The sequence below is a fragment of the Mchenga conophoros genome, linkage group LG7, assembly GCF_057382185.1.
Source record: "Mchenga conophoros isolate Kocher_MC1m ecotype Shallow Benthic linkage group LG7, M_conophoros_male_GT1.1, whole genome shotgun sequence".
In the NCBI taxonomy this organism is placed as follows: Eukaryota; Metazoa; Chordata; class Actinopteri; order Cichliformes; family Cichlidae; genus Mchenga; species Mchenga conophoros.
This window is the reverse complement of record NC_140532.1, coordinates 53,969,964-53,995,660: the sequence shown is the minus strand read 5'-3', so window position 1 is coordinate 53,995,660 and position 25,697 is coordinate 53,969,964. Positions and strand designations below refer to the sequence as shown.

At 39.2% G+C, this 25,697-nt stretch overlaps 2 protein-coding genes across 7 annotated transcripts in view; both read right to left on the bottom strand.

Moving 5' to 3' along the window:
* Positions 1-17,503, bottom strand: part of erbin (erbb2 interacting protein) — a 50,614-nt gene extending 33,111 nt beyond the window's left edge. For 2 of the 5 annotated variants that reach the window (XM_085280182.1, XM_085280181.1), the window contains exon 1: positions 16,777-17,503. The gene's annotated coding sequence lies outside the window, so the exon portion shown is untranslated. The remainder of the gene's footprint in view (positions 1-16,776) is intronic. The other 3 variants (XM_085280179.1, XM_085280178.1, XM_085280180.1) reach the window with 3 other exon arrangements.
* Positions 17,504-18,211: 708 nt separating this feature from the next.
* On the bottom strand, positions 18,212-25,692 carry nln (neurolysin (metallopeptidase M3 family)). Of its 2 annotated transcripts, none has more exons than XM_085280171.1 (13): positions 25,477-25,692; positions 24,746-24,993; positions 23,588-23,736; positions 23,090-23,194; positions 22,770-22,872; positions 22,519-22,679; positions 21,718-21,853; positions 20,488-20,854; positions 20,149-20,350; positions 19,874-20,060; positions 19,661-19,789; positions 19,313-19,449; positions 18,212-19,222 (listed from the first exon to the last, which is right to left on the bottom strand). In XM_085280171.1, the coding sequence occupies exons 1-13, from the start codon at positions 25,515-25,517 to the stop codon at positions 19,073-19,075; spliced, it is 2,115 nt and encodes a 704-aa protein (XP_085136297.1). In that variant the 5' UTR covers positions 25,518-25,692; the 3' UTR covers positions 18,212-19,072. The 2 variants fall into 2 exon arrangements, with proteins under 2 accessions (XP_085136297.1, XP_085136298.1); XM_085280172.1 differs by having other exon boundaries at positions 25,567-25,651.
* Between the last annotated feature and the right edge of the window lie 5 nt (positions 25,693-25,697).

The following is a 25,697-nucleotide window of genomic DNA, read 5'->3' as shown; positions in this document are numbered from 1 at the left end:
GGAGATGTACTTGAGGTAGCCTTAATTTCAACTCATTTATTCAGACACTGAGAACTAAAGAGATGGCGGGATCTCCAGAAGAATGATGACAATCAGGGAAAAGGTAACTCGCGTCCAAAGATGGTGTCTTCTCTGCCTTACACAGGGGAGAAGCATGTTCAGAAACTTGCCTTCTGTGTAAGCTACTAACAATCTGTCCTACAATTTGCTTTTTTCCACTTTAAATGTTAGAATGTCAAGTAGTGTGTCTCAATTCCTCCCTCATTTCATTATATTTTGCTTGGAAAATTGAAAACGGTGCAGTGACTTTTTGAAATGTGCTTTCATACATTAGAATACAATATCTAAGGCGAAAACAATTCTAACAATGTTGTTTGGTATGACCACCTTTGTTTAACTCTTTCCTGTCATTTCTTTAGTAGTCTTCAGGAATAGTCCTCCAGTGTCCAAAGCTTCTCTCAGATGTGAGCTGGGTTTTGTTCTGTTCAGATTATCCCACGTTGCTTTAATACAGTTGATGTTTGGGCTCTTGGGAGGCCAATCCATGACTAAAAAAAGTGTTTGATTGTGTGTTTTTAGGCCCAGGTATGGTTTCACTGCATTAGCAGGTTGTTTGACATATCATCATCATGATTATTGCGCTTCCAAGTCTTTAAAAATTTATAACAACAAAATGTATGAAGATGTTTTAGAATTAAACAATGACAAGTCCTAAAATGTTATTGCCCCTGAGAAGATATTCAGTGTAGTTTAGTATGAAGCCGTTGTGTAGAAAGTAATACAATTTGTTGCCAACGGAGTGTAAAAGTGATCAAATAAATACAGCAAATCCCAGACTTCTTGAAGTTGTGTGCATGGTGTTTTTGCCAGACAACTTTGTTGTTTGCCCTCCCATTTTTTCTGGGACACTCATCAGGTGATGTCATACAGTCTTAAGATATGGCTTAACTGTGCAACTGAAAGAACTGGAAGGCGTGGCATCAGTTAGGTGTGGGCACATGAAGAACACAAGAGTTATAAATAAATTAATGAAAGGAGACGGTATGACCGGAATTTGAAAATGTGTTTTCATATATAAGCTGAGATCTTTAAGGAGATTAAAAGACAACAAATGAGAAAATGGACACTCTTTTACACCATCTCTCCTTTAAAAGTGTCCTCTACAGAGGACTGTAATTCTGCTCTGACCGAGTACAAGATGAAACATGATGTGGCCATGTATCAGCAAATCAACAACAACCCCGGATAGAGCATCTGAATGATAAGCAATAGTAATTGAGTAGCTAACATCACAAGTCTTTTTTTTCCTTTTTAAATGTGTATTTTCATTTGTTTCTTCATGTTTTTGTAGCTGTATTATTTTAACAAGTTCAAAATATGGACATGTTACATTACAATCTAACAATTCTTGAGTTAATTATGCAAGTTGCAAAATCAGAACAAAAGCCACAACCTTTTAAGAACTACCTTGTTGTGTCTTTGGAAGCCACTTCCTGGCAACATAAAGACTGACAACATTTCTGCTGAGATGTGCAACAACGTGGGTATCCTGTGAGATGGGTTCACCACAGTCGTTAATTGACGTCAGGTTTCTATTTCACCGTATACGCAATACCAGCCCACGGAGTGCAAGATTTCCTAGTGAGCGCCATTTGCAAAAGTTCTACAGCAGACTTGTCTAATACAATAAGTAAACTAAAACTACAAAGTGTTTTAACTGCAGCTAACTGTTACTGTTAAAATGAGAACAAAGACTATTTCTGAGTCACATCTGTATACTAGTACACAAATGTAATAAAGTAAAAAAAATAGTTAAATACAGCTTATTCTTAAGCATCACCTGCATGACATTCCATCTAATTGCTTGTAATTGTTATTTTTTTAACATATTATTTTTGTATCCCCACTTATTACTTGATACCCCATTTCTACAATACACATAATGTCTGAGAGGTCTAACCCCAAGCAAAGAAACCAGAATGAGAAGAAGCACTTTCTAGATCATCTCTCCTTTTAATGTTTGCTCTACTGGAGCCTATAACTCTGTTAAAAACAATTACAGGATCATTTATGATGTGGCTGTGTCACAAATCAGCAAAAACTACTCAATTTTAAGACCAGAATGAGATTAGCAAAGAGCTGCAAGATAAAAAGGTCCACTGCTGACCTGCTTAAAGGTTTTGCCTAGATGGCTGCATAAATGTAATACAATCCAAACTGGACAACAGAGGTAATTCTTTCCTGTGCACAGCATGTGAAAACTCTTACAAAGATCAATGCATTTGCATGTGAAGATAATCCTTATGGTTATAAATAGCTGCCTGCTCCAACATCCTGTCTGCCGGTAAGTATTTAATTAAATATGATATCCAGCTAAATATGAACCTTTGAGATCCTTTGCACAGAGGAAATACTGATACAAACTCTCTTGACAACAACAACAAAAAAAACAAACCTATGCATGTTCGTCTTTTTCTTCATGCAAAATACACTTAACGCAAGTCAAATGTACATTTTAAAAATTGGAATTTCTTTTATGTATATTGGATTGGCTTAAGTACCATTTTTCTGTAGAACAGCATGTGACACACAAGAACAGACATCAACAGCAGGAGACACACGGCGCTCTGGCCCAACGTATTGGGCTTTTTATGCCAACTATCTATTGTACTCAAAGATAAATCTCACATGACAGTCTGAATACATACGGCTACCTTTTTCTCTACACTAGCTTATCTGGTTTACAATGAGGTACAGGCAGATGCTTAGAGTTAGCATGTTGACTGAACAAGGAGTTCAAGTGCTATGGGACCAACATTGGCTTGTGCTCAACTCATGAAAAGCAGGAGGGCTATCTGCTCATATACTAGGCAGCTGTGAATTAGTGAATTATTATTCTTTAATGCAGTGATAACAATCACAGTAACTGAGAACATCTATGGCATTTTTTTTTAAAACAACTTAGTGAAAAATGGTACTTCCACAGTAAATACAGATACATGGCTAAGGCAAGGTAAGTATCCACTATAGTCACTTCTTTGTTTGTATTTAGCCATGTGAGAGGGAGGGGGAAAAAGGGGAGGGTGATACAGTCTGCCAAGTCTCAATAACCAGGTCAGACACATTCAGGTCAGAGCCATGTATCCATGTAGACAACTGCCGCATTTTCCTTCTGCAAAGCATGGAAGTGGATAACATTCCCCTTTGTCTTTTTAAAAGTCAAAAAGTCTGATCATTAAATGCCATTAAAAACAAAAAACCCCCCAAAAAAACAAAAAAAACCCCCAAAAAACAGAAACCCAGTAAACTATGAAACTGAGGATAGACTAAAATGAAACATACATGCTTCCCCTACTCTCATTAGCTCAGCTTAACCTTGTGCAAAGCACTGTTATCAGTTTATCTTGTACAGAAGAAAAAGAAAATAGCTCATTTCCCCCTTGAAAAAAAACAAACAACTATGAGATCATGTATAAAGGTGAGATTGCAAAATACAGAATATCAAAGTTACTAGAACAGACTAGCTGTAGACTTCCTTTTCAAACATTTCTACCTACAATATAAAAACCACAAAAGACCAAGCTGTTGAAACACACTGTCAAGCAGAAGCCTGGCGTTTTGCATCTAGTTGATTTATCTTGCAAATCCAGTACTGTACAGGATCCTGCAGACAAATTTGATGGTCTAAAAGTGGCCTCAAAGAAAACAGCACAACTAAGCAGATGCTCTACAAGATACCGGATCACATGCTGAAGGACAAATGCAACTGTAGTTCACCATTTACAGCTGTTCTTTCTATAAGAAACTCAAATTTAAGTGAATTTTGCCAAACAAGTTGAATTCACAGAAGAATGGTACTTCTACTTTGTTCACATCATATTTCAAATAAACACATTTGTGAAAAGATAATGCCAAAGAAGCTGTACATCAAAATATAGATTATAAAAAAATTATATAATGTTAAAAGTTGTCAATCAATGCCTATATAATTTCTTCAAAATATGTTATACTCCTTAAGGTGTTATCATACACAGTGAAAGAACTCAGTAGATGTGCCTTTAAAAGCAGTAAGCAGCCGTTTCTAATTCGTTACTGAACAATAGTTTCAGTCCTCAGCAAACTTTGACATACCATGCATTTATCACAGTGCTGAAAGGCTGCTTAAACAGTAGCTCCATCATCATTATGCAGCTCTACATCAATAGCCTTCTGTCCCTTGTAAATGCTCGCTTCGAGGCTGCAGCTAAGGACTCCAACAATGCTAGTGCTAGCGGCACTAACGGCTACAGACAGGAAGATACTGCCAGCACCGGAAACGTTCTCGTCATCTCCGAGCATGAAGTAAGGAGAGCCTTCAAGAGAGTGAACACCAGGAAAGCAGCAGGACCAGACGGCATCCCAGGTCGTATCCTCAGAGACTGCGCATACCAGCTAGCTCCTGTGTTCACTGAGATATTCAACATCTCTTTATCTCAGTCGGTGATCCCCACATGCTTCAAAGAGTCCATCATTGTTCCTGTCCCGAAGAAACCCCACCCTGCTTCTCTCAATGACTATCGCCCTGTAGCCCTCACCTCAGTAGTGATGAAGTGCTTTGAACGCCTGGTCAGAGACTTCATCATTTCTTCACTACCAGACACACTGGACCCACTACAGTTCGCTTACCGTCCAAATCGTTCCACAGACGATGCCATCTCTCATCTCCTCCACACATCACTCACTCACTTGGACACTAGAAGGGGGAATTATGTTAAAATGCTCTTCATAGACTACAGCTCTGCATTTAATACCATAATTCCCTCCACACTCACCACCAAGCTGGAGCATCTGGGACTCAGCTCATCTATGTGTCAGTGGATCTCCAACTTCCTAACTGGCAGACCACAGGCAGTAAGGATGGGCGGACATGTCCCAGCCTCCACCACTCTCGGCACTGGAGCCCCCCAGGGGTGTGTTCTGAGCCCCCTGCTGTACTCTCTGTACACATATGACTGTGTGGCCACTACCAGCTCCACCACCATCATCAAGTTTGCTGACGACACCGTCGTGGCGGGCCTGATCTCTGATAACAACGAGACGGCCTACCTGAAGGAGATTAGGAATCTGGAGAACTGGTGCCAGAGGAACAACCTCCTTCTAAACGTCAGTAAGACAAAGGAGCTGATAGTGGACTTCAGCACTAAGCAGGAGAGGAACTACCAGACCCCTGTCATCAACGAGTGCCCAGTGGAGAGAGTGGACAGCTTCAAATACCTCGGAGTTCACATCACACAGGACCTATCATGGTCCTGTCACATCAACATCATGGTGAAAAAGGCCCGTCAGCGTCTCTAGCACCTCAGACGCTTGAGAGACTTCCAACTGCCCTCCAAGGTGCTCAGGAACTTTTACTCCTGCACCATAGAGAGCATCCTGACGGGAAACATCTTAACCTGGTTCGGGAACAGCACCATGCAGGACAGACGAGCTCTACAGAGGGTTGTGCGGTCAGCTGAGCGCACCATCCGCTCCGAGCTCCCTGACCTGCACTCAATCTACAGCAGGCGGTGCTGGACCAAGGCCAGGAAGATCGTGAAGGACCTCAGCCATCCCAACAACAGACTGTTCTCTCTGTTGAGGTCAGGAAAGCGATTCCGCTCCCTGAAGACCAACACAGAGAGACTGAGGAGGAGCTTCTTCCCGCAGGCGATACGGTCTCTCAATCACACCACCACACAGTACTGACCAACATATATAGTTCTTACACACACACTGGACATTCTGGACATTGTTTTCACTTCATCACTTAAATCACTTTAAGCATATTTGCACTGCACAAGACATAATGTGGATTGCACAACACTGGTCACTATATTCTTCATTTCCAGTTAATACTTGTACAGCTGCTATTATTGTGTATATATTTATTTATTTATATTTCTTCATACATTCTTATATAGTTCTATACTGTGTATTGTGTATTTTGTTGTACAGTTATTTTATTTTCAACTTTAATTTATATATTTTATCTTATTCTTTCCCAGTTAAATTTACCCTTCATTCTAATTTGTGTTGTACAGTTATTTCATTTTTAACCTTAATTTATATTTTATTCCTTCCTAGTTAAATTTACCCTTTTTAATTTGTCATATTTATTTCCTATCTTATTCATAGCCTTTTCCTTTTTTTTTTTTTTTTCTTCCCCTCTTTAGGTCACGAGCAGTTGTCTAAGCATTTCACTGCATATCGTACTGTGTATGACTGTGTACGTGACAAATAAAATTAGAATTTGATTTGATGTACTTATCATGGATAGAAAATGACCACGGAAATTAGACACTTGTTTGCTGACCTCGGTTTAGGTTACAGGTATCAAATGCACATTCAAAAAAAAAGCCCTGCATGCAAACAGAGTGGGAAAAACCAAGCACTCAAACAAGTAAATGTTGCACTTCGGACAAAGCCCTGAACGTCAAACCTGTTCTCATACAGAAACCAGCTACGAAGTGTCACCTGTCATCACTATTCAGGTCGCAAGACTTGTACATTCATAGTGTCCTTGAGACAAACTGAATAATCGTTTATGGAGCACCTAAAAAAAAAAAAAAATACAAATTCAATTTATTGTATTTAAAACATAGAAGAAGCTCTACTGTTGGTCAAAGTCAGACCTTCGTCAAGCCTGTGAAACTGGATGAATTTCATGGAAAAAAAAAAAAAAAGACAGTTGTTTGTTAACAATCACTGTAAAGGCATCTTTACAATGTTTGCTGGTGGGATTTACTCTCAGCACAGAGTAAGTGAAACCTGTACCCATGACATCACAGTGGGACCATTTCAAAGTCAATTTGCCACCAAATTAACAGAACATTAGGTACATGATGATAATTGCAGCTATTATTTATTTATTTTTTTTAAACACTTGCCATACACTTGACTATAAAAAACAAAACAAAACAGATGTTTTGCTGCAAGGTAATATATAAGCATCTTAGCTTAAATGTGTCTGTTTAATAACCTAAGATTGGTATATTTTCTGACCTGTTTGAGTTGGGAATGCTAAATGCACACAGAGCTAGTCTGGCAGGTGTATCACGTCTCCTATCCTACAGAGATTTCTGACATTGTCAGAACTTTGCCTATAACAATGGACAGGGATGCCACCACGCTGACATAAAGCAGGTGAAAACACTACAAACTACTATATAACATGCAATGACTTTCACGATAAATAAAAGACTGAAAAAAGTAAATAAATGGTCCGACAGTGAACTGTTCCTTTTGTGATTTAACCATCAGAATAACTGTGAAACAATCTTGCAATAACTTTTTAGCCAATAGCAGTAGATACGAGAAGCTTCTTAGATTTATAGGCATTGGAATTCAAAACTGTTACGTCCTTATGAGGCAGTAAGGTACCCTTTAACACGTTGAGGCAATCATCTATTTAGCATCACAATGTGTGCACACCAGACGACTTCTTATATAAGTACCACTGCTGTGTTTATTATTTGTCTAACACTTTTTAAAGGTTTATTGGAAACAGCCAGGCTTGTTAAAAGGGGCATCATGGTGCATGTTAAGTAACCAAATTCAGGTTAACAAAACCTCTTATTTTCAGTCATTATGTTGAACCATGCTTGGTAGGGGTTGCCTTGGCAGCAGTGGAAGTGATGTTCATCATATTCATTTGGGGGGGGTAAGCAGCTTCCTCAGCAAATGTTTTTGTAACATTTTATTAATTTAGTAAAAGGACATATTGAAGAGGTTCTTCCTGCCTTGGGACTCATGAGAGACAGCAACACACAACTCAATTTTAGATCAGATGATAAAATAATATTTAAAAAACCATTTGCACAATGTTTTGTCACAATAATCTTAAAGTCTTAATAAAAGAACGATGCAATTGTTTTCATGTTAAGGTAATAACACACTGTAAGATTCATTGAAAATACTCTTCTTTAACTAGGGAAAACCTGTATGACTAACAATAAAAACAAATGTAACATGATCTTGCTTCTCAGGTCAGAACACAACACTGTTGTATATGCATGGCTGGAAAAGTATTAGCCTTGCCAGCTGATCTGAGACAAACTGAGCCAGCTAGAAAGATCGGATCATCCCGCCGCTATCTTCATTGAGCACAACAGAGCTATAGAGCAGGAAAGAGGGAGGAAAAGGAGGGGGATTTTGACTTATTCATAGCATCTCCCAATCAGCTGCAAACACATTGGACTGCACTGACACTCATTAGTTTCTGCTCCACTTCCCCTTTGGGTGCCTTTATCCTCATTACATCTATAAGAGATACTGAAGCCTGCTAAACAAAAAAGTTCCCACTGTCACACATTTCAATAAAGCAAAGGAAGCATCAGTTTCAAATTGGGGGTGTTGGCTGGGGTGGGGGGTGGGGGATCGAGGGGGCGTGTCTGGGCATTTTTCCATCCCCCTTTACTTTTCATTCAGAAAGCAACATTGCCATTGGTGCCACTGTGGGTTTAGGAAATCACCTGCAAATGAGGAAATACTTAAATGTATCAGTTCATATATTGAGATCTAAAACTTTATGCTGAAGTTCCTGAAGTCCTATTGAGCATACGATTAAGTTTGATTAATAAATATGAGATACATCACGAGAGTACATTTGGCAAACGATTAGCAATGGGTGGCTTTGACTTTCTCACACTCATCTCTTCCTGCTCTAACCTACATTTTTCAATTCAAATAAAATACTGCAAATAATAGTGGACCCTCAAACTGTTCCTCAGAAAAATCATTTATATATTTATGTTCTGTAAAGCTTTGTCAAGATATTACAGGAAACACTATAACAGTATCCAGTAGTACAATAAAAAGTTTACTGTCTCACAAACTGTCTCACTTCCCCATTAGACTTACAGAGGGCAGTTCCATGGGAAGTCAATCACACAGCCAGAGCCCATTTACAGAGACACTTTTTTGTTTTGTTTACTGTGGAAATAATATCATTAGATCTGACTGCTGGTCTAATTTGTTATCAGCCTAAGGAGAACTAACCCAAAATCAAATTTAGCAGGTCCTCAGTCTGCTGTCAAATATGACACTGTGACCGAACACAAGGATTTGAGGATGCACTGCTGGTTAATTAGTGTGTGCTTAACTGGCAAAAAGAACAACTAAAATTGTAGCTGGACATATGACATTGTAGGCAGACTATAGTATATTAGGGTCAGTGATCAAAGTCAGCCTCTGCTGTGTTCTTAAATAACAAAACAGTGAGGTGACTGGAACCCATACACTCAGTTTCTCTCGTTTCCAAACGTTGCCTGTGCAAACAAATAAAACTGAGTTTCACATTATTGATATCTCATCTGAGACCGAGCAGTTAGGTCATCATATCAGAATTTGTTAACTGTACATTATTAAAATACAGATGTGTGCAGTTAATATAGATATAAATGGATCAAAAACAATAATTCTGTAGTATTTGTAAGCAGGTGAGTCATTATTGTATTATCATTACCATTCCATTACATGATTAATAAACAAGACAAACTGTATTCTATTTACAATACTGACAGTGCACATTAGTTTATCTTTAATACCCAGCTGTGGCACAAAAAACATAAGTGATAATATATGCACTACTCTGAATATTAATTAGGGAAAAAGAAGCGATAACATTAAGTCATTTGAGCTGCATGAGCTGTATACCCAATGAGCTGCAGTGTATCCCGATTCAATGTTGAGAAAACTTTGGATTATATGTGGAAGCTATTTGGCAACATACAGTGAATAATTTGGAGAAGTCTAAATTGGTCACTTGGGAGAAGTCCCTAATTAAAGTTACAAAACCAACATGATTAGCTGAGAAAGAGGTGTGCAAAAGAAACACATTCTACCCCCAAGTAAGGATTACTGGAGAAAAACTCACGAGAACCTATAAGTGTATAATTTCTTTCTTTTTCCTGTCTTCATGCATTGCAGCATTACTCATTCATGAATATGAATGTGCCAAGCTGGAAAGAGCCTAATCGGGTTATCAAGCCACACAAAAACTCTCAGTGAGTTTATTTTGAAAGGGTACACAACATTTGACTTTCCTATCCACAAATAATTGTATATATTAACCATTTTTAATAGTGTCTAATACTTTTGTGTGCCTTGAAATCGACCAATCGTTAATCCTTATATCATACTTTTCTAGCGCATTAATATTTCAGCGTCTTGTGTGGAAGATATATTTAATGCATGACACTAGCCGTACAGCTTCCTCAACCAAACGCAAAGGATCTTATCATATGCAGACATTCTGAAAACAATGCGTTGCTCTGCCTACTGCACATCAGTTATACTGTACATTATAAAGGCAGCTTATGGCAATAATACCAAGCTTATTTGTAGCTATTATTACAACAGACCATGCATGGCAGGACTTACTTCTAAGAACCTCTTTCTTTCCTCTTTTCCATTTGATAAACAAACCCCTTTCAAAATGTTTCCATTACACAAGTTCCTCTACAAAGAATGTCACATTTTCACACCACTAAGAAGTCTGATGCCATTTCCCCCCCATATATTTTTAGGGCAACTTGGAGCATTTAATGGTTAGGTACCAATGGCTAAAGATGCATTTCACTAAACATACCTGTGCCGATTAACACAAAGACTGAATGAGGCAGAAATACGCTGTGCTAACTGGGTCAGAGAAGCAGAGAAATCACTGGGGGAGAAGCTGAATACACAGATGTATTTAAAGCCAACACACCAGCATGCCAAATGGTATGCAAATTTACACTTTTCACACATAACAAGTCAATACACAGACTCACTGAACTTGTTATGGACCATCCATCCACTCTATGAGAAGCCTACATTCTACTTTATAGGCTATTCATTAAATATTGATGTCTAGAGGCATTGCATTACTTCCCATTTTATTAAGCCAGCTTTTAACAACCCCTGGGCATCAGACCAAGGGGAGAGAAAAAAAAGAAATCCATAAATGTAGACTATATATGCTATGTTGCCACTGTCCCAAAATCCTTCCTTAGGATGTCAAAATAAGGTGCCCAAAGGGGAAAAAAAACTTTCTTTCTTAAACGCTTTGATGCATCTTCAACAGCAATCATAACAAATTAGCCAATTCTATATCACTCTAGAGTTAATTTTGAAGAGAAGCGCATGTGTTTTTTTTAATACAGCTAGACCTAGGTCAGTTGGACTGAAAAGCTGGCATAAATTATAAATATCAGCTTGGGACATCCCTAGTCTTAATATAGCCTGTTCCACATCAAATTAGCTGCTTCAGTTACTGTATGAAGAGCATGTCACAGATAACACTCCCTCCAATTAATCCCATGCAATCATCAGCACAGACATGCACATCCCCATAAAAATCATCCTCTACCATGTTTGAAAAAGAAACATCTGCAGCTATAGTCTCTTTCACTGTCATCCTCTAATTCTGCACAAGTATGATAACAGTTTAACCACAACTGGCTCACATACGGTAGCACGAATCCCATGATCTTGCATTGTTACGTGACTGCACTTCTAACCTCAAACATGTGGTCCGTGCTTTCAATCAAATCAACCATTTTTGTCCCACTTTGGTACAAGCTTTCGCATGCTTTTCTTGCATTTCTTGGCAGAATAAAAAACCACAACAAAACACTGGTCTTTTCAGGGATTCACAGTTATCCTGGAAAACTGCAAAGGCCCAAAGGCTGATGGTCATAAAACAAAAAATCTAAACCAAAACAAAACACATACATATGTGACCCACATGAAAAATAGAAAGCGGTTCGTCTCCCTGTCAGTCACGTCTAAAGCAAAATAAACACACAGATGACATTTAACACTCTGGCTGTAGGACTCCTATAGCTTTAACTTCAGCTTCCACATGGAAGTGAAAACACTTCTATAAGCCATAACAGTGAAGGTGCCTCTGGATAATGCAATAGCAAAACAAAACAGCGGTTGATACCAACAACAATTTCAACAAATTACTGGAATTAAGTTCATCACTACTATGTTGTGATGATCATGTTTTAACTGGCCTTATTGGGATTGCTGCAAAGTAAAGGCCCCGCTATGTTACAAAAACATAAAAGTTCTTAAAAGGATGGAACACAACTAGCCTCGCACCACTTACCATGAAAACATTTTTTTAATACACCAAGACAACCAGCTCGTGATGTGTACTAGGGCTGTTCGATATAACGATATATATCGAATGACGATATAAAAACGTCTATTGTTTCATTTTACGCTATCGTTTGTTTCGTGATGTCGCAAAATAAACTGTTTACGGCAATATTTTTTCATCGTTTTGATGGTCACTGTAGTGGCTATATTAATTTCTTAAAGTTCTCTCTTTCTCTTATATTTAATATAACCACACTACAGACGGACAAGCGCCTGTTTTCATGCGTTGTGGTTAGAAACAACGATGGTAAAACCATCGCGTGTCCGCTTGTTTATGTTCCACATAAACCTTTCACAATAAAGCTCAAGATCCTGTTGAGACTTTTCAAAATAAACTGAATCACGTGAAAGAGCAGATTATTTACGGATGAGAATTAAAAAAAAGAGCCGCCAGGTGCTAAAAAATAAACCTTAGACTCAAACGTTAGAACAGGCTTTTCCCCGCAGCGCGCTGTGTAATAAATACTCAAAGAAAACGGCGGCCTTTACAACTTCTGTCTAAAAATGTATAGTTTCATGCATCAGTTAAAACACTCGACACCAGCTACATGACGCGCAGCTGGAAACACGTCCCGCAAAACGAGCTGCCCGAGATTCACAAAATTTACAGAAAATGTTACACTTTTGTGATTTATATCGTTATCTGGACGATAGAATTCTTATATCGGGATATGAGATTTTGGTCATATCGCACAGCCCTAATGTGTGCTCAACTCTTCTGCACTGTTACCATTTCTGAAACATTAACTGAAATGAAAAAATAAATAAATAAATTACTTAATTTTTATAAGAAAAATGTTTCAAGCAAGAGAGTGTGAAGCAGAAAAATCAAAAAACTTTCTCTCTGACCTGACTTTACAATTATCATCTTATCATCCACGACTAGGAACTTTGTCTTCTTTCAACAACTTATTTTCTAAAGCCAGCAGGCTTACACTTTTTTCATTTGTATGCATTTTAGTGAGAGAAGAGCCATGTAACTACCCCACAGAGATCAATTAGAACTTTCTCAAGGATTTCTGAAGAAGACACAGAAACTACCTCCATCCTGCTCAAGTGACTACATGTTTAAACACCAGGAACACACACATACATAGACACACACACAAAGAAAAAAAAAAACACATCTGTATAGCAACTTCTTGGGGTGCTATGAGTTTTAGTCTAGATCAATAACAGTTATGCTTTGGAGTGTATTAGCAATTTTGCAAGTGGTGTACACAGCCCATATTAGAGAAATTTTCACAGCTGGTTACAGTTAGTCACACAGAAGCCCATCAGCATAGCAACTTCAACTGCTGCTTAGCTGACACAGGTGGAAACAATTGACAACTGATGGGTCATTAGTCATTTGAATTTCATCATGTGATTGGTGGATCTGAAACCACCAATTTATACTAATTTATCCATCTGTCAGTGTCCTTGTCTTCGTTTTTAAATCAGCAAGCTTAAATTGCCAAAGTATCACAATTAAAGTCTAACATTTACTTTTTTCGTCATTTTAGGTTGTAAGCATTACCCGTTTTTTCCTTCAGCTTTTTCATCCAACCTAACAACAACTTCTACATAAATTGCATCAACTAGTTTAAAAATATATACATATTGATCTAATATTACAATCCCAAAACTTAACTGGTTTCTAACACTGTTTTCAACACATCTCTGCAATGATGCCACTGATTCCCACATTAGGGTTTCCACCACAAAACCTACAGGCTGCTAAGAGTGTGTGTAGTTTTACTCACAGGAGGACAGAAGTGCGAGGCGGAGAGAGACAAACACTCATTTCTAATTTCCGCATTCAAGGTAAGATGTCTCTATACCACAAGGCGAACACTTCATATTTAACCTCTTTTACAAATTGTCGGGCCTGTTTATGAGCTGAACAGGTAAAACATTAAGTCAAATTTTAGACAAGTTCTTTACTAACTTTTCTATGTCTAAAAATGGTCAAGTGGACTTTTAATACACTGGAGAAATCCTTGTACATGCTGACAAAGTATTCCCTGCATTCTGTTATTTCACAAAACGCCTGAAGACATGGGACAAGTACAAGAGCACTGAATCAATCAATATAGTCTGCATGTAAATGAATGATGAGGAATGTGAAAACACTTCTCGGGTAACCACTACAAACACAGTTTAGATTAAGGAAAGTTATTTCCCCTCAACTCTACCAACAATACTCTACATTTCTAACATGATGACTCAGTCACCTGCCAGGAGCAATTTATTAGAGACACAACATAAATTCTACCACATTCACACAGGAAAGTCTGTCACAGCAAGGATCAGCTAATTTCCTAACGTGGTAAACACTTCTCACAGGGTGTCTCAGTCGTTGGTCAGCCACCAACTCGTCAACATCATCACATGCGCAGTTAGTCACCGAACATGTGCTCTTTGGACTAGCACACTACATGTTACCTACTAACAACAAAGGTAGAAATAAGGATACGAGTCAGATCAAGGCTAGACACACTGATGAGGAAACAAGCACTTGTATGGTCACAGAAGCAGAAGATTAAGGAGGGGGAAGAAGAAAAAAAAAAAAAAAAAGGTTTCCTACGTGGTATAAAGCGTCATCAGAAAAGACACCCGTTAAGATCCAGTGACAATGAAAAGCACCATGTTACGTACTTGTTTAACAGCCAACACCAGATGTAAACAAAAATAGATAAGCCTGTACACCCACTTTTCCATCAGTAGATATACCGCTGACTGTGAGTTTAGCAGGATCACTCATTGTTTAAGAAACGCTTTTAACATGATATACATAAGATAAGAAACACAGTTTTACTGCTTTTGGCAGCGTCTTGTCTCCGACTGACACAACAAACTTTCAGGCAAGTGGAACAACACTTCTTTGACACCAGTGCGAGAAAAGAACAGTAAAGGAAAGAGCCTTTGTTACAGTGAACCTTATCTTCAGTTCTAGATAAGGTCTGTTGTAAATGATCACATGAGGAACTTGATAACCAAAATGCCATGACAGGCCTTCAATACCTCCATGAAACCAGTGTACTGTAAGAATACTATACACACTTCTGTTAGTGATATACAAAATACTCAATACACAGCTTCTCCCAATGAGTGGAACTGTATCTACAAGAATACAAAATTAGTGTACACAAACACCTTTGGGAAAACATCCAAAATTCTGGCAATTCTCTGCTTACACTATATATACTTTGAGTCAGTTTCATTACCAATACCTGAATAATCTTCTCCAAACAGCTGAATATCAGCTGGTAGATAAAGGGCCCATAGCATTGACAAGCAGGGGAAGATGGAGCCTAGTCTTTGTTTACATTTTATTACAGCTGGGAGAGCCTTTAAAGACCGATCTGATAAGGTTTCTGTTTGCTTGACTGACAGCTCTAAATACCTAATTCAACGGTTCAGTTTTAAATCACCCTGGAAGACATTCATGTGCCAGCCACTGACACCACCTGTGAGATTGAAAAATTCAATTGCAAAACACTGTGCCCGAAATGGACGTATAGTATTGAAAATGAACGTGTAATTGTACCGCAATTGTGTATGTATTCGCACAGTTATGGTTGCAGTAGCCTTTGACACCTCCACGCACGTGAATTTTGAGTTTAAATAATACTTTTCATTAAGTAAAAATCTGTTATCATGACATCCATAGTTAGTATCTCAACTTACTACTAAATATTATCTCTGACAACACTCCACCTGGTTCAGTAAGTTTGTAAAGTTATGTTGTGAAATCTAAGATAATCTACACAGATGCATAAATATCTCCGATTCACCTCTAAACTGTACTTTATAGTCAATTACGTTCCAGTGAGAAGTTGCGGATTTAATCTAGGGCATTTTACTAACGACACTCGATCCCGGTCTTATTGCTTGTCTACCTGAGCGTTGCCTTCATGGTGCCCTGAGACTCAACCTGATTGCATCTCCTGACACCATTTCCCAGAGCGGTGAATGACGAACACTAACAGCAAGTCGACAGGCTAGGACAGACCTGCTGAAATTCCTCAGAGTAGTCCTGAATTTATCCCGGATCTTGACGGGATTAAATTACAGTGGAGTTAAGTGAGGACACTAATCTGATTAATGAAGCGGCGAGAAAATGAAAACGCCAATATGTTGATAAGTATGGCGCGCTAATCCGTCCTATACGGTGTAGGCGCAACAAAAGATGCGAGTGTTGCTATTGCGGTGCAGTTATTAATGGCTGGTTTTATGAATAGTATCAACACTTATAGACTGACAGCTTGAAATGTACTACACCGCTTTCTAAAGCGAATAAATTAGTGCCAAGCGAGCTACATCGCAAAGGGGCAAAAGCATATGATGCGAAACCTTCCGAAAACACAGCTGCTCAAGTCTGTTAATACAGTCCAAAACCTGTTGTTTTAAACCAACAATGCTCTCACAGCCATTACTAAACTGCAAGCACTGAGACAATACATTATCGTATAGTTCCACATTTAAAATCAACCGCATTAATGCGAGACTTCAAGTGGGACAACCTGAGAATGGGACCTCAGCGATACAACGCTAGAGCTAGCGTTAGCATGCTGTGTGGGGCCCCGCAGAGAAGCAGTAACTTGCGCAAACAAAGACACTTACCTGAGTTACTGTCGGGTCAGCGTCTCATTTAATGATATCCAGCTTATGTGCAGGCTGATACTACCCAACAAACACCTTGAGAAGTGGGCATTAGCTGGTTTCACTGGTTTGCTTCACGGCAGTTCAATTGGGTCTGGCTAGTGTTAGCAGCTAGCTAATATTGCCTTACTTAGAGAGCAACTCGAAGCTGGCCCAGTGCGTACATTCTCCTCAGCGAGCCGCCCTCAAGTTTAACGTTGTCCCTCTCAGTTGTTTTGAGACATAAAAATATTGCCTTGTGGCACTGCCAGACTGACCGACGACGAAGACAAGAGCAAAAATGGTCCTTAACTGATGCAAATTAATGACACAACATTAAAAAAAATCCAAAATGTCCACTACATTCAGCAAGGAAATACAAAAGGCAAAACTGCGAACCACCTCCGGCACAGCGAAACCTTTTCCTCTAAAGTGTGCCGCACCCAGATGTTTTCGCTCATAATTTCCAGGTCTTTGCTCATTTACAATAGGCGCAGCTCTACAGACTGGAACGAAGCTACATTGAGGCTGTGGGGAACAGCACGAAGTGGCGAGTTTCTTCTCTGTGACCTCCGCGGGTACATGGAGAAAGCTGTCCACCAGTAGTCGCCTTTCCAGCCTCACCGAGCCCCGTGGACGACGCTTTCACTATCTCACCCAGACACTACTAGTGATTCCGCTTATCTTCCTCTGTGCATTGACTTATTGACACTGTTTTCCCTTTCAAATAGGCTACAGGATATTCACACAGACTGCAAACACGTATACAAACCAGACCGACAAGGTATTTTATTAACCCATTTACATATAACGTACAAAAAAAGGTGTTTGTACGGTTTGCAGCAGCCTTCGTCGTTCTTGTTATGTCGTGGCGCCCTCTGGCGTAAGTAGAAGTTTTTTGCATTTCACTGGAAATTTAAATTAAATAGAATAATATTGGCCTTTTTTCTAATTATTTTTAATGGAGATTTAAAGATAGCCAAAGATATATCCATTAAAATAGCCAAGTGCCTTTCAAGCGTAGAATTTCCCCCATAATGTTTGAAACTTAAAAACAGGTGTGTTCAATGTAAAAGGCTTGAACAGTCTAACTTCTAGTGTCAACCCTCTAAACGACTTAATGAAATTGTCAGGCCACCAAGAGTAGGTAGCCGATAAATGTAATATTATGACGCAGCAGAAAGAAACAGTTGAAAAGAGGATTTTAACTATATTGTGAATCTAGTAAGGGTATGTTAGCTTCTATGCTTGGATACCTGTAACTAAAGCCTGCTGTTAGTATTTTTGTACCACTGACATAGTATCTGATCACTGCATTGAAGGAAATTCTGACATGTCACAGCTTAAGTGATGGCATAAGTAATGAAATTAATGATGACAATGTATGTTTCCAAAAAGAACTATTGTGGAAACCAGATTATTCATATTCTTTAATATAAAGAAATGTCCATTCTTCATTGCACGAGTGTCAAACATAAGGCCCAGGGGCCAGAATCGTTGGAAGGACTCCAACTCTGCCCACTGGACGGCTTTGGAAAATGTGAAGGGGGGCTTAAATTATGGACATGAGTTCTACAGCAATTCCTACTTATAAATAACTCCACCATGGTCATCCATACAACACCAAAGTAATTATGTAAAAGAAAAACATTTAAATGACAAAAAATAGTTCCCATTTTTCAGTATCTACAATAGAAATGTTTTTTTTCAATGGGTTCATAGTAAGACAAAATAAAGAGAAACAGATAAAAGCTTTCTGCCTTATAATTACAGGACAGTCTTGGCAATGAGCAACCAGAACCTTTTCTGTAAATTTATACATTTCTTACCATTTAAGCCCAAAGAATTGTGCTGGCAGATGCCTTTTATTTCCTACGGCACAATTCTTTTATCATGTAGATAAACTGCACTTCTTGTTCATATATGAAGATATCTGATGGATTTAATGTGTAGTTAAACTTCTTTACCCTGACAGAAAGTTTCACTGGTCTGTCTCCCTTAAGATCAAATGAAGTTGTATGTGGCCCTTGAAATAAAATGAGTTTGACATCCCTGGTTTATTGTTTTAGTAACACCAGGACGAATTAAAAAGGCTGTAAAATACACTGAACATGTCATGACGAGGTCCTGTCGTGATCTACTGTACATTTAAACAAAGGCAGACAGAACTCTAGCGTGAAATCCTGAAGATAGTAATAATACCCCATTTCTCAACTGAAATGTACCTGCATCCAGATATAATATAATAATGACAAAAACAGTTAAAGAGAACATCAGTTTACATTGATGCTTCTTGTGAGTTAACCAGTCCTTTGCATTGGAAAAAAGCATCCTGACACGGCGCACGTCCGAGGAAGGTTTTCACCATGTCCATCCCATCCACAGAGCCCCCAGCTTCCAGTATCACTCTTCTGTACTCTTTTCCAACCTGTGTTTAGGGCATAAATGCACATATAAAGACAGTTTCAAGGAAAATAAGACACATCATTAGAGTGAAATGTTCATCCAGAAAACCAACCTTTGGATTCATAATGCCTTCCTTTTTAAAACGACTGAAGAAAATGTCCATGGAGTAGACTTCGCTCCATAGATAGCTATAGTACTGACCATCATATCCACCAGCTAAGTGGCTAAAACTGGCTGTCATGTTGGTTCCTGCAGAGAGCAGATCTTTGTTACAAATCACTAATACAAACTCCAAAAAAGAAAAATGATATTGTCTATGTGCTTCATACAAAAAACTGAATACAAACTGCTAATGCCCACAGTGGACTGTTTATTATAAAATGTAAATCCTCATCACTGATAGAAAGCTTAATGCAATAATTTCTCAAATATATTCTAAATAGCTGAAGCTAAAGCTGACCTGGTGTAGCAGGAATACCCAGGATGTCCTGGCAGTGCTTTGCAAACACCTCCGCAGTGTCTGCACGTGGGCTGATGTGAAGCGACTGGTCCACCTTACTAAGGACTACCTGACGTAGGTTCATAAGCCCTGAAGTGAACACATCAACAGAGGCTCTTCACTTACACATAAATGTTACACAGACTTTCTTTGTGCAAAGTTTGAGTGTCTGACCAGTGTTAGCAACTCTGGAGGCAATCAGTTTGTCGAGCAGCTCGTCTGGGATGGGGGTGCCATCTTTGTAGTGACGGGACATTCTTCTCAGAGGCTCCTTTTCCCAAACCCAGTTCTCAAGCATTTGAGACGGCACCTCCACAAAGTCTGTCTCCACCATTGTTCCGCTGAATTCTGAAAAAGCGGTCTGACACATACACAGAAAAACTCATTCTTATTCATTAGCACACAGTATACAAATATCACTAACTTCCTGACTGAATATAGCAACTTACATTTGAGCAGATTTCGTGCATGACATGACCAAACTCATGAAAATAGGTCTCCACTTCATGGTGTTGGAGGAGAGAAGGACAATCTTTCCTGGGCTTGGTGAAGTTTGCCACCATGGCTGCAACCGGTAGCCTGCGCTTTCCATCAGGGCCTCCGCAGCCAGGCTGGAGCCCAAAGCAACCTGCGTGGCCATATTTTCCTTCCCTGGTGAAATGTCACAGTCAGGCTGAAGTCTATCACACAGATCAAGAGCTCTGGTCAATGTTAGTGAGCTCACACTTCATAAAAACATCAAACACAGGATCTTGTCTTGTCTCTGAAAAAAATGACACATAATCTACCTTGGATGCAGATCCAGGTAGAACTGACCAATCTCCTCCCCCGTTTCAGTGTCCAGGGCTGAGTACAGCTTGACATTTTCATGCCACACGTCAGCCTGTTCCACCTCTGTGAATGTGAGACCCAGCAGCTCCTGGTAGATACCAAACAGCCCTTCTGTCACCACATCAAGAGGGAAATACTCGATCAGTTTGTCCTTGTCCACAGCAAACTTGCGCTGCTCCACTTGATTCATGTAGTAGGGCAAGTCCCAGGCATTAATCTTCTCATCAAACTGGTAGCCCTTCATCAGGCACTCCCTCTTCTTCAGCGCAAGAATGTATTTCCTCTCTTTGATTCCCACGGGCTTCAGTGCTTCATGGAACTTGTCTATAAAGGCAGAAAAAGAAAACCTCCTTAGTTGTAATGTGAAGCATGCAATTTCTTTGAACCTTTTGCTGTCTACTTTCTTATCTTCTTTTTAAAGCCCAAATCAAACTAACTCCCTTTGCACACTCAAAAAAAGAAGATGAAAGTTGAGCATTTTTGTAGAGGAAATCTGTTTCAAATCTGCAGATGCTGAATATTCAAAATTTGTTGTTTGCATTGAAAACTATTTCTGCAGCTCTGGGTTCCTGTGTGATATTTTTTTGAGTTTTGGTTCCTGTTTTGATTCTATTTATGTCATTTCTTATGTTTCTATTCTTCTTCTTTCTGTAGTATCCCACTGCTTCCTTGTCTTTGTCTCTTTAGTTAGTTCCCTTGTCTTTCTAATTTACACTTCCTGTTTTTACTGTGGGAAAAACTTTTCCTTGTGCCTCGTGTACTTTAACCTTTTGCTTTTGTTCCTATTCTATGATTTCTTCTTACTGAGCATCTCTCTGTGCGTGTATACAGTCTTGTCTTTTTCCTTTGTTGGATTGGAATTTTAGTGCTTCTTGTGGTCCTTTTGTGGGCTCTGGTTTTTGCGATTAAAAACATGCTTTTAGTTGTTCAACCTGATTACAGCCGTTGATTATACTACTAATTATAAAAAGCTGATGTTGTGTAATTTGTCATTAGTAACTGATTACATTTCACCTTGCATGTTATGTGACTGCGTGTGGAGCTGCACAGCCATTCATCTGTCCTATTGAGTTTCTTTTCCTACTTTAAGGCAGTTATCAGGAGGCGGGAGAGCTCATCTTAAATGACAGGGAATGTTTCCATGTGGATGTGTGTGCCAGCGAGGTCAGATGTCAAAGAGCCCATACCCAGAAAGTCAGACACGTTGCTTGCATTTTTAGCCATGTTAATCTCCAGCACATACTCAGCATGGCTACCGTAACCAAGTAAGCGTGCAACCTTCGCCCGCAGCTGTATCAACTCTTCTAAGATTGCCGTGTTTACCTGGGGGGGAAAAAACGAGAGACGCGGATCAGTGAAATCATTTAGGCTTATTAAAATGAATGATAATGTTTAGGGTTTCCAGCCTGAGTAGATTCTGTGACACATTTGGTAACCAGCAGTAATATGTGGTTTCACTGAGCAGGTTCTCTGGGCTGCAACTTCAGCCCACTAAAGACATGGGATATGCAACATTGCTTGTTTCATTAATGTGCTAAAGTGACAGCAATCGCTGATTGTATCCTTGTATGTCATTTAGACATACGAGCAGGTGACAAATTAAAGGAAAAAGCTTCCCAATGTGGCTTGAGTAGCTACCACAACAACACCAGGGCCTGTTGTCCGCAGCTTTTTATATCACACATTTTCTCATTTCACCTGCACATGTGTATGGATCCATAGCTGTCCAACATCAACATGACTTGTAGTTATTTATTTATTTTAAACTGGAGTGTTTATTGAACCTTCAGAAAACGAAAAAAAAAAGAAAGAGTTTGTATCATTTTTGGTATATGAGCATTATTGCTCATAGTATGCTTATCCTAATCAAACAAAAACCTATAAGTGGCCAAAGAATCAGATGGTTAGAGGTCTTAGAAACTCATATATCAAATATGATCCGCTTGGCGTTACAGGGTATAAATATTAATCATCAGCCTGCGGTTTACCTCTTTACACCTGCTGTTAAAAGCCATTTCCATCTTTCTCCTTGTTTCAGGATTATGGCACCTCTTCATCAGTGGATAGTAATGGGGATATTCCAGGGTCACTTTATACCGTCCTTCAGCCGTCTTATCCAGTCCACTGAGAAAAGTGGCAGCTAGCCCACCTGAGCAAGTATGGCACAAGAGAATCAGTGAATACGGTTAAAGCGTGGCTCTCAAGGCAGCGTTTCATGAGTTTCACGTATCAAACACACCTAATTCGTGCTCAGAGAAAATAAGAAATTTGCTCTCCTCGTTCAGATTCTTGTTAAACTCGATGGAGAGTTCACTGATGAGCTTGGAAGTTCTTTTTATTTCCTTAGGAGAGAGAACACAGAGCAAAAGACATCATAGAGATTTTAATTTTTTACTATCTAATAAGATAAGCAAAGATTTACAGGCACTTTCTATGTGATTCTATTTGCTTACTTCTTCGTTTCAATTATGAAACACTGGAATTAATCTCTAAACTCTTTTAACCTGTAACTTTAACAAACGACTTCCATATTAATAATCAGATCACACATTACATTACCTCTTGTATATCTTTAGACAGGTGCAATCCTTTCCTCTGGCCCAGTGTAACAAGTCTGTCCAGGAATCTTTTTTCCTCAGCTGAAAGGTTGTCTTTCTGTTTATTCTACCAAAACACAATCATAACACTAAACATCTTCTCATACAGGTAGAATAGCAGGCATTCTGCTAAATTTATTCACCTATTTATATATTGCATGCCAGGGAGCCAGCACAGCATGAAATAACATATGGCACTGGCTGCCACTGATCAGATGAGATTACATTTCATTTCCAGGCTATTAAGAACCAGTAGTCCTTGCGCCTCTATGATCTGTTGGCCTCTGGCTGACATGAAGTGTGAAAAAAGTTTAAGATTTTCTTAAATGCAGCCAATCCTCACACACTAGCCTTATGATTAAGACTGCTTTAACACGTCATTATCTGTGTGGCCTCATAAAGTTATCAGTTTTTACAAAAGTCCTCACTTTACTTGAAGTGAATGTGGCTCGAGTCGTACCTGCAAGGCAGTGATTCGTTTGAACACATCTTCCCGCATGTTTATCTCCACGTCCAACTCAGACAGTCTCTTGTCAGCTTCGGTGCTTGCTGATCGCAGCTCCTTAGAAGGACAAACATACTGAGGGAAGGCGAGAACGTGGTGTGATGCTAAGGGAGCAAAGCAAAAAAAAAAAAAAAAAAAGCAACGGTGAACGTTACAAAAATAATAGAACAATAAAAAACAACAACAAGAACAACATTTTATGCAAGAATTCAAATCCATGAATAGGTTGGTTTCTATTCAGCTAAAAGCCTTTGTACTCCTTCCTAATGAAGACAAAAAATAGAAGAGAATACCTAAATTAGATTTCTGATAATGGTACATACTTTAAGGGCGTAAAATATTCCAATATCAATTAATTTTTAAAAAAATGTGTAAACACATATACATGCCAGAGTGACGTAGTAGCTCATCAGGTTCATGATCAATCACAGTTTGCATGTTACTGCCTGTAAACCCACAAACGTGACCTTGACTTTGAGCACAAATTGGGTGAAGCTCTATTAGCTGACCATTGCATGTAACTTTGAATACTGTGGGAGCAGTAATCATTCATGTGAGCTATGGATGGATGGATGGATGCCTCGCCATTATATAAACTCATCAGGCCTTGGATAGGAAATGTCACTAATTAGTTCAGGAAGTGTAACAGGAAGACACAACTTGACTCCACACCACAGTCTGCTCAGGTGTGATGCTACTCTTATGCTGCAGACAGTGCTAGGAGTAATGTAAGCAAAGAAATTGCTGCAAGAAGTAAAGAATCTTCACATGTGCAGCATAACTCTCTGTGATATCACCGATACCCGATGCATTTTACCTGCCAATACCCTGATACAGAGTCCATGTAATGTGCAGTACTTTGCATGTTAAATTATTTATTTATTTATATATATATATGTGTGTGTGTGTGTGTGTGTGTGTGTGTGTACTTGTCTGGGATCATTTTCCCTGTAAAGATGGATCCACACTGACTGACTCAGTTGAAAGTGAAGGGATCAGGAAACATGCTCTCCATTGTCCTAGTATAGCTTACTGATGTTATTAACATATAGTTAACTTGTGTATACTCATTAGTGGGATTCAGAATAAACCAGAATACACCAGTAGACTTACATGCATAATCCATCTTAGCATTAGCCAAGGTCATCAGGGTGTTTTCAACAGAGACATTTTCTATATTTAGGGATCCAACGTCGTCATAGACCTTCTTTACTCTGGCAATCAAGCTGTCTGTCATAGTCCTGATCTCATCTGGAGACAGGTCCCACCTCAGTGTGTTCCTTGCATGTCCTGCCTGAGCGCAGTGTCTGGCAGACAGCACTGACCCACTAGCGATGGTCATTCTCAGATGTTTACAGACCCTGTAAGAAAACCGGACCTTTTAATACCCACCGCCGCCCCCCAAACGTACAATATTTTCTGTTGCTCCATAGTCAAGAAAACGATCCGCTCGAATAGGTGGTATTAATGTAAGCACTATCTTCATGGACACACTCGACACACTTATTTCCATGTTATAACCGGTGATATTTTTCCTTCATCCATCAGTGTAGAGTTTCATGCCATGGCAGTGCGAGCGGAAGCCTTTCAAACGAAGTTCATAAAAGCGTGGAATAACTGTCAAGCAGCCAAAACGTACAAAACAGCTCAGCTATCCTTAAAGTGCCAATAAGCAGGAGATGACACTTTGTCAATTTAAATTATTTTTAGTTGTGGACCGGTGTCCGTGGAAGCAGAAGAGAGCAATTTAAAGTTGTTGAACGTAGTTTACCAATCTGTCACACATACGTAATAAACAACTTCAATTTAGTGGACTAGTCCATAGTGGACTATGTTTGGCATACCTCAAATGTGCTCGGCAAGCTATAGCTGTTAGCAGATACATGCCAGCAGTATCGTGCGATTTCTTTCAGCAAAAAAAAATATATAATTACATAAAAATAAAAATTAACCCCTTTCTTCCTCCCTTATGGTGGCTCAGTCCCTGTAGTCGCCGCAATGAACGGTATCTCTCCCCGTTTCTCGCGTGGGAACCGCTTCTTATTTCCGTTGTTAACGCGCAGGC